Below are 14,226 nucleotides of genomic sequence, written 5' to 3'. Positions count from 1 at the left end.
TCGTGTTTGGAGTTGGGATATAACCACGTTAAATCCTTGTGGAGTTTTATGCATTTATTTATCATTCGTATAATTTAATTATTCGTTTATCTTTCGTGAATTTGGTGATTGGTTTAAATCATCTGTCTTGTTGTCTTGTTGGGTCCATAATTCCTAACATTTTGTTCAAAAACTTGCTACTCTCTTAAAAAGACATTTGTTTTCATCACTGGTTACAGAGTATTTTTTTAAATTGTGTGTTTTTGTGTGTGGATATAATAGATTTGGGAGAAGTGAGTATATAATAATTGAAAATTTTGATAATCCGAAAAATTTGAAGTGTTACAAAAGAGGAGTATTTAGAAAGAATATCTATCAAGTGGCAAGAACTAGGCTTTTATTTATACCTAAAGTAGAATCACTCAAGTATAAAACCAACCTTATCCGTAAAAGTTAAAGAAATTGAATCCAATTCAAAGCTACCCTCTAGGAAAAAAAAAACACACACACATTGGATTCCACAATTCACAAACTAACGTGAATATCGTAAACAAATATAAACGTATTCATGTGAAGTAATCTAAATGTTATTTAGATTAATCGATTAAGATAGCCTTTTACCATAAGAATATTATGATAACAAAAGAATATATAAGAAGTGAGAAGAAAATCTTGATGAAAATTATTGTATACGAGAAAGCAATTAAGATTCCCTATTATTATGACCTATCAATCAATGTTTCTTTGTTTCAAATACTAGTTATTATTACGATTCATTGATATCTTCACATGATTTCGTATACATAGATCGACTACACATGCTACCCAATTGATTCTTACATGTTAATTGATGAAACTTTTGAATATATGATGTGTATAGTGTAGCAATAGTACTTATTTACAATTTGTAGATTATGAATTAGTCTCCTTTTTTACCAGTTTTAATAAAAAATCATCTCAACCATCTCCCAATAACTTAATGGTCGAGGTCTTAATATCCTCACAAGAGATTTCATTAACAAACTTCACTAACCGCATATGAAAAACGAGCATTCTGATTAGACTACGTACATCAGAATAAATGTATACGCTCTTTTAAGTAAACTGAACAATGAAAAACTTATCAATTGATATCTTTGATTGATTACCTCTTAAATATAACTAGTTGGACGACCTGGTTTGCGCCGGTTCTTCGCCCTTAGTTAACATTAATTACATAGCTAATTATTGAGAAAGTAATTATTTATCATTTTTTTTATTTTTCGTTTTGTCGAGGAAGGACGAAAAATAGTTATGTGATTAATTTGTAATAATCGTGAAAGTAATTATTCATCATTTTTTGCTTTACTTTTCATCTTGTCGAGAGAAAAAGGATCCAAATGCTCAATCAATAAAATGAGACGTACATCAACGATTGATACAAACTATTTAATAAAATATGAAAAACTTTTAATTTATAATATAGGAAAAACTATATATATATATATATATATATATATATATATATATATATATATATATATATATATATATATATATATATAAAATAAAATAGTTATGAAAAAATGAGTTACGTAATTAATTTATAATAAGAAAAAAAGTTAAACAATAATAAAGTGGAAAATTATGTGATTGATTTAATAATAATAATAATAATAATAATATAATAGTAATAATAATAATAATAATAATAATAATAATAATAATAATAATAATAATAATAATAATAATAATAATAATAATAATAATAATAATAATAATAGTTATTAAATAGGAAAAATTATGTGATCGATTTATAATGATTGAGAAGTTTAATGGTTAAATTATAAAATGTGAAAAGTTTGGGGTAATTTTATAAAAACTATAAAATTAACTATTATAAAGAGTGTGTTTGAATTATAAAAAATAAAAGTTTAGGGTAGAGTTGTGAAGGTTATAAAATTTACTATTCGTTTCGTCGATCTTATTTAGATATATAGATTAATAAAACATGAATGTATGTTTTTTTATAGTTAGAAAAGACATGTATTTATTCATTGCATGGACGGAAAAAAAAAAATAAGTTGGATTTGTGGGGTAAAAAGAAAATGTTTGAATGGGGTCCTCACACACCCAATCTAAAACAGAGAAGGGGCACTTTATCTTTAGGCTTTTTACCCTAGCATTCAGCATTATAACTTTGATTCATACATGGTTTGTTAACTAATATCCTCTCCTTTTAGAATGATATAAAATAAACTCTCCTTTTAGAAAATTTGGGTGTTTTATAATAGAGGAACAATATATTAAAAAGGGGTTTATCCAAAAGTGCTCAAAGTCTTCTCATTATTTAATACATTTATATAACCTAATTCCGTCCCTAATATGAGTAATTTCCTTCAAAACTTAAATAAAACCAATCAAAGGGGGTATATTTAGTAAAACTACTATAGACTTAATACTAGAAAGTACTACATCTGTTTCATTTCAATAGGTAAGTATTTCATTTTGGGTTGTCCCATTCTGATATTCTACTTCCATAAATAGAAAGGAAAGAAGATATTTCATTGGTGGATAAATGAAGTTAGTAGGATTTTCTAAAACTGCGTGTTTATTGTCTGTGGACTATTGGAATGAGACGGAGGGAGTAGTTACTTATAGCTAGATCTGAATGCTTATATATAGCTAAAGATGAAAGATTATAGTTGAAGCTGAATTTTTAATCAGTCTTATAGTTAAGCTTATATTAGAAGCAAGTAAAGATTTTTTTATGTACGGAGTAAGTGTTTGATCAAACTTCAATACATGTGGATTGACGTAAAAGGAGAAACATGAAACGTGATTAATCATAAAGGGGTATTCGCTCGTAGCTTATTAATAAAAGTTACTCCGATTACCTTCTGTTAGAGCTTATTTTTCACTAACATGTTCAAACTTTAGTCACCGTATAATACTAGAAGCTGCAGTTTAGAGTAAAATAAGTTTAAATTCTCATAAAGTACTACTATAAGTTTGCCATTCATACACACTCAAATCAAACTGAGACAATAAACACAACAAACAAATTGTGTCATACACCATATTTTTTTTAAGAGCACAATGCACCTTATTAAGCAGCCAAGGAGGAAAAAATACAAATATTACTAGGGATTACAAGAGTTCCAACCTATGTTATGTTGTATGCAAGATTTATATGTTACATATATGCTTAACTATGGGTATTTTATTTTATTTGCTCCAACATCACTTTTTTAAAAATATGGTCATTGATCATAAAACCTTTACAATTATTTCACGTTTACTAATGCATGGTACATGATATTTGTCATAAATAATACTACTAGCACATAAATTAGGCTTATGTAAATGATCATCATGCATGCCTATGAATTAGCCAAATATTATCAATGAATGTGACACTAAAGATATTTTTAAAATTTTGGAATCAAACAGATAAAAAAGTTACTGGTTTTGGGATCATTGTTGGTCCTTCTTCTTTCTTTTTTGTACTCCATTTTGTTAACCTCACATGTTTATTCTGTAATGCAATCATCACCTTCTGCCCACATCTCTCTTTCACTCTTTGTGTGTGTATATAGTATGTGTTTGACCCTCTCTATCTCTCTCTTATGTATATACACATTATTATTATATATTATATATTATATATATATATATATATATATATATATATATATATATATATATATATATATACATATATATGTCATTATCTATACTTTTATCACTCTGCATGCATGTATTCATAGATACACTCATGGCTACAAAAGGGGGCTATAATTGTGAGATATATAGTAAATAAATTCTCATCATTAAAGATATATGTGTGTGTATCTGTGTGTAGGTATATATATATATATATTTGTACATACACATACAACATGTATAACTTTAGGGTTATGAATTGATTATGCTTTTGATTTGCATGCAAATAGAGACAGATACAAAGAGAATAAACAAGACACACATGAGGTAGATAATAAAAGGTGTACAGTATCTCATTTAAGAATAATAATAATTTCCTTAAGATTTTTTATTTTTTTTTTTCAAACAAAAATATTAGTAGTACAGAATTAGATAAATTTTTATTTATTATATATATTTAAATTTAAATAAAGAGAGTAAAAAGAAAGCAACTTGTTTAAAAGCAAGAAGTGGGTATATATTGTTTTGTTTTGTTATCTACAATTTGATTTGATTCTTCATCTCTTGGCTTCTTCTTCTAGTTTCCTTTTCTTGAATCCTCAACATAACCCTAAAAGAATCATATGATGTTTTCAACATCAGTTTATTCTACTTCTACTACTAGTAATAATAACAAAAACTTAACCTCTTTATCTGAAGAAGTTGCAAAAAGCACTGTTTCTTCAGTAATTACAAATAAGATTCACCATGATGATGATCAATTCAATCCATCAATCACACTTTCTTCAATTTCAAATCATGTTCAACAACATGATCATCAATTCTACAATAATAATCAGAAGATCAAGAAGAAGAGAAACCTTCCAGGAAATCCAGGTACATATTTTACAAATATTATATTGATCTTTTATATATGGTGACAAATTAAAGCAGTAATTGAGTCATAAAATTGTTAAAAAAATGCAATTAACAATTGAAAGTTATATAAGGAGGTGTTTTGATTTGCTTATAGATCAGTGTTAAGTTTATTGCTTTTAGTTGCTTAAAAATTAAATTAAACACCATCTAATTTATATCATATTACATCCCAAAAGAAAAATTGTATATGTTTAAGATTTTAATTAGCACTATAAGATCATGATAACCTCAATATCAATATATATATATATATATATATATATATATATATATATATATATATATATATATATATATATATATATAATCAATTTCTAAACTTTACTTATATACTTATTGGCTTCATGGCTAGTTTTTATTTTGATGATCTTATTCTTAATTGACTTCAATTCTTGGTTATACATGAAAAATATATCTACTTGATAGCAAAATAAAGTTTGTTTCTTTCTATTTTGTCATGAAGTTCATTAACTTATTTTGTATATGCAATGTCTTTTTTTTAAGATCCAGATGCAGAAGTGATAGCATTATCACCAAAAACACTAATGGCAACAAACAGATTTGTGTGTGAGATTTGTAACAAAGGGTTTCAAAGAGATCAAAATCTTCAACTTCATAGAAGAGGTCATAACTTACCATGGAAACTGAAACAAAGAAACAATAAAGATGAAATCAAGAAAAGGGCTTATGTGTGTCCTGAACCTACTTGTGTGCACCATCACCCTTCTAGGGCTCTTGGAGATCTCACTGGAATTAAAAAACATTTTTGTAGAAAACATGGTGAAAAAAAATGGAAATGTGACAAGTGTTCTAAGATTTATGCAGTTCAATCTGATTGGAAAGCTCATTCTAAAACTTGTGGCACTAGGGAGTATAGATGTGACTGTGGTACCCTCTTTTCAAGGTAATTTTTTTTTTCTTTCTAATATTTCATTTTTTTTTTTTCAACATCAAACGCACACACCCTTTAATGTTTTATTAACATTGTGTATAGTAATGCATGGTTAATTAAATAGGTAATATGCATATATATATATATATATATATATATATATATATATATATATATATATATATATATATATATATATATATATATATATAATGAAAATTAGATTAACTACACACACATAGATTTTGTACTTTTTTCCTTTTTAGAAGTTTTTTTAAAATGTATTACTAAGTTTGATTAGTTGTATATGTTTCGATAAACTTCCAAGAAGAATGCCCTTTAATGTCTTATTAACATTTAATATTGTGTATAGTAATGCATGGTTAATTAAATAGGTCATATGCATATATATATATATATATATATATATATATATATATATATATATATATATATATATATATATATATATATATATATATATAGAAAAGTAAATTAACTACACACACATAGATTTTGTACTTATTTTCTTTTTTGGAAGTTTTCTTGAAATATATAGCTAAGTTTGATTAGTCATATATGTTTCGATAAAACTTCCAAGAACAATGCTTTTAGAGTGCAAGTATATGTAGCCTTTTCGATGTCGGTGATCACTAAAAAAAACTTCGTATACTTTTTTTTATTTGTTTTATACCATTGTATTTGCTCTATTATCGAATTAACGGCCGATTATGCATTCAAAACCCTAGGCAGAAAAAGCTACTATATACCTTGCATATAATGAGAGCATTTTGAAAACAAAGAAGGGTCTACTGCAACGTTTTCGCATGTATAATTTTAGGAGAATGCTAAACATAGCCCTCAAGTCTACGTTTATTAATACTATATTTATGTTTTAAAACTTTTTTGAATTAATTACAAATCATAAATATTCCTTTATTAATATTGACCTTCTTTATATAATTTTGATATTAATGTTATTAATGGCAACATTTAGTTATAAATTTAGAATTAATTTATATATAAATATATAAATGTAGCCCTTAGGTATTACTGTTGTATTTTTTTTTCATAATTTTAACTAACATCTTAATCTTAATGTACTGTAATTGTTTTAATTATTGCATCTATAAGTTTGACTCATTTTTCACTGTGTTGTCTTGGTATTAATCTAATTGGAAAAATGGCTTTTCATGGAATATATTGATGACTTATAAATGCATTGAAGACTTATTGGCAGAATTTAAAGACAGACTGATTATTATTCCCACTGTTTATTCTGTTGCACTACTGATGCTGAAAGCTATATTTATATATACAGTACTACAATACTATAGTCTAGTTCATATTATTTGAATAAATTTCCACCTGCAAACTTCATCATACATTCAATGCTTGTACACATGCATGTACATCTTAAGAGAACTGATAAATACAAAAAAAAAAATTAAAACAATCTGATTCATACTCCAAAATTATAGTAAAGTGAGTTTATATTCATGTGAGCTTCAATATGATTATATAGCTTGGTGGATGAATCAATTTATTTGTCATGCATATATCTATCATTTCCCATCTTATTTACATCTATATAATATATATGCTTATGCTTATGCTTATGTTAACTCGCTTTTATTTATTTTATTTTTTTTTTTTTTGGCAAAAAAACAAGAACTTTATATTAAACCAAGACACTTCATCAAAAAGATGAAGGTCAAACCATGATACAAACGGAAAAAAAAAAAAGCCCGCAACTAGATCTAAACAAGCCCAACAACACGAAAATGAACCTAAACTAGACCAAAGCACAATAAAAGAAAGCAACGAAACAAACTAAACTAAAACCAGCAAACCGAATCAAACGAGCTCGAAAGATGGAATATAATCAAAAACCCTAAGGCCCGATTAAAACCATTTAGCTCATCTAACCACACCCGCAATTGAGAACAAACTTACACCTGATGATCACATGCCCTATTCCTCAACTTGGCACCGTGAACCTTACGACCCTTAACCTTACGACCCTTAACCTTTGTGGGTTTGGAAACAGCATTTGAGTTAATGCGTTTACCCTCGACTTTAATGCGTTAACTCGCTTATACATACGCGCTAGTAAGCATTAGACCATGCGCATTCACTTTTAAAAAGGTAAATTAAGGTAAAATACTGCATGAGATCTAGTTTTTTTTTTTTTTTGAAAGACCGGTAGTTAGAACCACTAATAAAGATACAATAATTAGAAACAATGAGCTCATGAAACCTTGGATATTATACAGCTACGAGTATAGTAGTTACTTAAATGTAGTTTATATCATCTAATTTGAGTAGTAAACTTAAGCCATGAGTATAGTGTTTAGATTTTAGGATATGATGATCAGTAAATGGTCCTATAACCACATTGTTATTATTGATTTTTGTACAATATAAATGTTCAAATGTAAAAATAAGACTAAAAAGTACTCGTACCTATTAAGAATTATTGTCCCTATAAATCATAGAAATGGATAAACATTGCATTTTAACAATGGAAGAGAATAGCATTACAATGATGATATTTCCTCTTTTACATTCTAAAGGAAGATGGTTGGATCCTTTTAATGTTCAAAAAAATTTTAGTATCAGATTATATATAATAATTATATTTAGAAATCAAGGATACGACGTACAGGCCTATAGGATAGATCATGTTCAAGTAAGGTCGTGATTATATATATATATATATATATATATATATATATATATATATATATATATATATATATATATGGACAGGATCAATGGGGAAGTAACCAATCGGGGGGAAGCAAATTTTTTTTTTTTTCGTTTTTTTGGAATTTTTTTTCCCGGCATCAAGATCACACGAAAATATGAACATTTAGAAGAGACACTTCGTGATGAATGTTATTATTTAGGCGGGAAAACGATCGACAAAAATAACATTCAAGATAATATTGTTCGTGAAGAATATGAACGTTTTTTTTCATGTTTTGTGAAGTAAAATTTAGCCCGATTTAGAGTTTAGTGTTTAGGGTTTAGGGTTTGGTGTTTTGGGTTTATTCCATAAACCCAAAACACCAAACCCTAAACCCTAAACTCTAAACCGTTCGTGTTAAAAACTCAATCTAAATCCTAAATCTAAACACTAAATCTAAACCCTAAACCATAAATTTCTAAACCCTAATATCTAAACCCTATAAACCCTAATATCTAAACCCTAATATCTAAACCCCAATAGCTAAAACCTCAACATACGCTCGAAAAATACGATAATTGTTATATATTACTTCTTCGAGCGTTTTCCCGCCAAAATAAAAATATTTATCACAAAGTGTCTCTACTAAATGTTCATATTTTCATCTCATCTATAATGTTCGTGAACAAAGTTTTTTCAAAAAACGAAAAAAAAAAATAAAATTTGCTTCCCCGACTTCCTCCCGATTGGTTACTTCCCTCTTGATCCTACCACTATATATATATATATATATATATATATATATATATATATATATATATATATATATATATATATATATATATATATATATATATATATATATATAATTTAGTTATAAAATGATAGAGTGCACTAGTTGTAATATTTGTATAAAACTAATTTGATCCATGTTTACATAACAAATAAAAATGCTTAGAATAACTTTGTAGAGCTGTAGTTAGCAACTACTACGTACTAGCCAACATTACTTAGACCATTCTCTACGCTAATATTAATTGTTGTTGTTTTGTGGAGGGGATTTTTGCTGACGTGGCATTGTTGTGGGATGAAGGGGGTGGCATTGTTGTGGGATGAAGAGGGTGCTATGGTAAATGTATTGTTGTGCTGTTGTGATGTTGTGGATAAAATATAATTGATATTTGGTTAATTAATATTATATTTAAATAAATGAAAAAGAAAAAAGAAAATTGATTGAATGATTGTTTCGTTGTGAGCTCGTGGTTGGATCGCACAACACCACAACAATGATCTCCACAACAGCCCCATAGTGACCATTGTGGTTGTTGTGGGACAACAAAACACCTCCGTGGTCACTCGTAAGGAATAGTCTTATAAATGATGATATACGCCTGGATGCATAAATGAGTTGAACTATTAGCAGGTCACACTAGTTTGACTTGTTAAATGCTCAATTCGAGACGAATTTAAACAAGCTTAATCTCAAATTTGAACATATTTTGTATATCATTTTGTAAACAAGCTCGAATTCTTTATATCAAGCTTAAACAATCTCGTGAGTCTAAACATTTCATTTAAATTCATTATTATTGTTTTTGTAATAATAATAATAATAATAAATAATAATAATAATAATAATAATAATAATAATAATAATAATATGATGATAGAATTTTTCTAACGACAGCTGTCGTTAAGGTACTTTAAAATCATATACATATCAATTATGTTGACTTTTATATGTTCAAATTTATAGAATGTTAAAGGAGCTCACCGCATAGTATATTACATTAAAAACGAGCCGAGCTCGAGCTTATTGAGTTTTAATTGAGTCGATCTCAAACCTAGTCTATCGAGCACCTATACACCCCTATACACACAGATTTTTTGGTATTTATCAAAAGTTGTACATTATATACTGCAACTTGCAATTTGTGCATGACATACAGATTAATTATTTATATATACTTGTTACTCCACAATTTTATTTATTTATTTATTTATTGATGGTGTATAAACAGGAAAGATAGCTTCATTACTCACAGAGCCTTCTGTGATGCATTGGCTGAAGAAACCGCCAGACTCTCAGCTGCAGCTACAGCAGCTGCAATTTCATTAAATAACAACCACCACCCCTCAACTATTACCAATATTACACAAACCCCCTTCAACTTTCAACAAGCTTCACAAAATCCCCCCACTTCATTTTTCCCTTTCAATAATCCTACTTGGATTCCCACTCAAAACCCTAACCCTAATCCGACCCGAATCAAATCCGAATCCATCCATCACCACCACCTACTCCCACCGTTTTATCATGAACCGTCTCCGTCTCCGGCGCCAGTGACATTCCACTCTCCGGCGGCGCACATCTCCGCAACGGCGCTGCTGCAGAAGGCGGCGACAGTTGGTGCGGTGGCGGATCATGGCGGCGGATCAACGATGAGTAGTCTGGATATGGGGGATTTGGTTCAGGTAACGACTTCAGCCGTGGTGTCGCCGGAGTACCATAATCTGACGTGGCAGAAAACTGATCGTTTGACCAGGGATTTCCTTGGGTTAACTGGAGACCAAGAGGTTGACCATAATTGTGGTGGGGCTGATGCTAACATGAGCGTGAGGGGAATGCTAACCTACGCCAGTGGTATACAGATTCCAACCCATGGATTTGGTACAAGCTTTGGAAGCATTGGGTAAATGTAGAAGCTTAATGTACAAGTGATCATAGCATGGTTTTGGTTATAAAGAGTCGAAATGACGAAATTAGCCTTGAAGAGAGAAATGTGAAGTTCATGCTTCAAATTTTCACATACATTTTCATGCTCAAATTTATTTTTTACTTTTTGTTCGGAATTTTCATGAATTTAGATTTCAATGTTCAATTTGTGAGTTTACTATATTATGATAAAAGTTTTAGACTTTTAGTTACATGTCATTCAGAAGATATTTTCGATATCGAGAATTTAAGTATGTAGAACGAAGTGAAAAAAAAACTTTTAGATCTCAACAAATAATATTAGTTAATAAAAAAAATGACCTTACATCCTAACGAATAATAAACTATTAAAAAAATTGATAGACGGTTTTGTTAGAATGTTAGCAGACTTTAATTTCTATTTTTTCTAGGTCGTTGATTGTTGTTTAAGAGACTATTGTACGTCGTGTTCGTTGTTTCAGTTATATTTTTCCTAGTTTCATTGTTTCTCAAATCTCCGATTGTGTCTGAATATATAAAAAAAACTAGCCCCTTGAAAACCTCCTACTAATATTAATCAATCTATAACAAAGCAATTAATTAGATAAATAATCATGTAACCGAAATAATGTTAGTACGTGAAATCACGTAGTTTTCATCGGTATATCTTGGACATTATATCTTTTGAGTAATACGTGAAAGCCTCACTCTTTGACATATCATATTAATCTTTACCGAAGGCATCTCGTATGAATATGAACGCGTGGCATCATGCGAAGCAATTAGATGATCATGTGCGATATGATATGATTACAAGTTCAAGATTGAGTACGTCAATAAGACTAGTCACAACGGTGTTTCTTACTACCTGTCATTTTTTAGTTTGAAAAAGACACCATTGGTACCTAATCGTCATTCGTGGTCTTTTTTCAAACATATTACATTTTCGTTATTTTATGAACATAAGAAGACGTTGTACATGGGGCCACTTGGATATTTTTTTCACTAGAATTATTATTTTATACTATTTTTTAATTATTAAAAATTGAATAATTGGTTGGTAATATTAATTAAGTGGGTTCAGTCTTTTTGTAGAAGTATTTTATGGTTGGTAGTGTTCAGTCTTTTTCAATTTTCTTAAGAAGATGTTGAGATGTCGCTGACGTGGAGTTCAGTCGTTTTTAAGAAGCATGTAATGGTTGGGAGTGGTCTAACTAACTAACTAACTAACGAACGATCGTTGTATCCCCATTATTTTGTACTTATTACAATCCCCCACTACGAAGTACCTCATACAGTTTTAAATATTCACTATTTCACTATTAAGTATTCAAATTTCAAAAGAATCTATCCTCTTAACTTCCTGTTCAATCTCAAATGAGTTTACACATTAGCCGGAGTGTTAAAGATCGATCATTCATTGACTACCATATATTACACTCAAGTCAAATTAGACTTGATCAATTATGCTTGTCCTCGATATATATGGAGATATCAATGTATATTTGGTGTACCTAAACTTAGTTTTCTTCAAGAATAATTTGCTCCTAAATAATAAAATGCAAGTGCAACTAATCATGGTGCAACCCGATCAGAAAAAATGATTGAAATGAACCGATTTGATACCATTTGTAGGACGCTTTAGTTAATGAGTTCCCTAATACTTAATAAATAAATAATAATCATTTGGAGATAGAGAAAGTTTCTCAATTGCTTATATACGTACTGTTAGGAATATTAGTGAGCTTCAACAATAACTTGATAACCCCAAGTTATCAAACCCACGAACAATAAACAAATAATTCAAGTGAACAAAGAAAATAAAATTGCAAGAACGTAAAAAAACACAAGAATATAACGTGGTTATATCCAATATTGCTATTGGTTTAATCCACGGCCAACCAAAGAGAAATTCTCATTAAAATTTGTAGGTGATAATATACAGGTTACATATGGGGTTATTTATAGGAGAAAACCATAGCTTATGGAGCAAGCTAAAAATATTCTAGAACACGAATTAAATCTTCTACGTACTCCTAAAAGAAAATTCTGGAACATCCACATTGTAAAACATTCATTACATGAGAGCCAATTTTACATTTCACCAATGGTGACATTATGTCACCAAATGTGACATCAAAATTTCCAGCAACTCCAAAAGTGACTATATGCTCGACCCACTTTGTCACGTTGGAATATTTATTCTCACGTTTGATGCATATACAAATTATTTAATTCTCATTCACTTTTACTCCAACAATCTCCCACTTGAAGGAGAATTTAAACAAATTCATCTTTAACCTGACTTTATCACCATCAATATCATCCCACAATAACAACTTGACCCGCTAATTATACCTCCTTTTGATACCACCGAATGAGACACCTGAATCATGAAATGTCCCGTTCTTATTGATTAAAAAAGTTCCATATTAATTGATTTCGTTGCGAGGTTTTGACCTCTATATGAGACGTTTTTCAAAGACTGCATTCATTTTTAAAACAAACCATAACCTTTATTTCATAGATAAAGGTTTTAAAAAGCTTTACGTAGATTATCAAATAATGATAATCTAAAATATCCTGTTTACACACGACCATTACATAATGGTTTACAATACAAATATGTTACAACAAAATAAGTTTTTTGAATGCAGTTTTTACACAATATCATACAAGCATGGACTCCAAATCTCGTCCTTATTTAAGTATGCGACAGCGGAAGCTCTTAATAATCACCTGAGAATAAACATGCTTAAAACGTCAACAAAAATGTTGGTGAGTTATAGGTTTAACCTATATATATCAAATCATAATAATAGACCACAAGATTTCATATTTCAATACACATCCCATACATAGAGATAAAAATCATTCATATGGTGAACACCTGGTAACCGACATTAACAAGATGCATATATAAGAATATCCTCATCATTCCGGGACACCCTTCGGATATGATATAAATTTCGAAGTACTAAAGCATCCGGTACTTTGGATGGGGCTTGTTGGGCCCGATAGATCTATCTTTAGGATTCACGTCAATTAGGGTGTCTGTTCCCTAATTCTTAGATTACCAGACTTAATAAAAAGGGGCATATTCGATTTCGATAATTCAACCATAGAATGTAGTTTCACGTACTTGTGTCTATTTTGTAAATCATTTATAAAACCTGCATGTATTCTCATCCCAAAAATATTAGATTTTAAAAGTGGGACTATAACTCACTTTCACAGATTTTTACTTCGTCGGGAAGTAAGACTTGGTCACTGGTTGATTCACGAACCTATAACAATATATACATATATATCAAAGTATGTTCAAAATATATTTACAACACTTTTAATATATTTTGATGTTTTAAGTTTATTAAGTCAGCTATCCTCGTTAGTAACCTACAACTA

General features: G+C 29.1%; 1 protein-coding gene across 1 annotated transcript; it reads left to right on the top strand.

Moving 5' to 3' along the window:
• Positions 1-4,247: 4,247 nt before the first annotated feature.
• Positions 4,248-11,010, top strand: LOC139877106 (protein indeterminate-domain 12). The gene is made up of 3 exons (XM_071864521.1): positions 4,248-4,500; positions 5,047-5,446; positions 10,148-11,010. The coding sequence occupies exons 1-3, from the start codon at positions 4,248-4,250 to the stop codon at positions 10,821-10,823; spliced, it is 1,329 nt and encodes a 442-aa protein (XP_071720622.1). The 3' UTR covers positions 10,824-11,010.
• The last annotated feature ends 3,216 nt before the right edge of the window (positions 11,011-14,226 follow it).

The sequence above is a fragment of the Rutidosis leptorrhynchoides genome, chromosome 11, assembly GCF_046630445.1.
Source record: "Rutidosis leptorrhynchoides isolate AG116_Rl617_1_P2 chromosome 11, CSIRO_AGI_Rlap_v1, whole genome shotgun sequence".
In the NCBI taxonomy this organism is placed as follows: Eukaryota; Viridiplantae; Streptophyta; class Magnoliopsida; order Asterales; family Asteraceae; genus Rutidosis; species Rutidosis leptorrhynchoides.
The sequence above is the reverse complement of the archived record's forward strand: the minus strand, read 5'-3'. Positions and strand labels throughout refer to the sequence as shown.

What these genes read in the sequence shown, in the direction of transcription:
- LOC139877106 (XM_071864521.1), top strand. Translation starts at nt 4,248, where the DNA reads ATGATGTTTTCAACATCAGTTTATTCTACTTCTACTACTAGTAATAAT. An exon ending in AAACCTTCCAGGAAATCCAG is followed by an intron (nt 4,501 to 5,046) that starts GTACATATTTTA and finishes CTTTTTTTTAAG; the next exon opens with ATCCAGATGCAGAAGTGATA. An exon ending in TGTGGTACCCTCTTTTCAAG is followed by an intron (nt 5,447 to 10,147) that starts GTAATTTTTTTT and finishes GTGTATAAACAG; the next exon opens with GAAAGATAGCTTCATTACTC.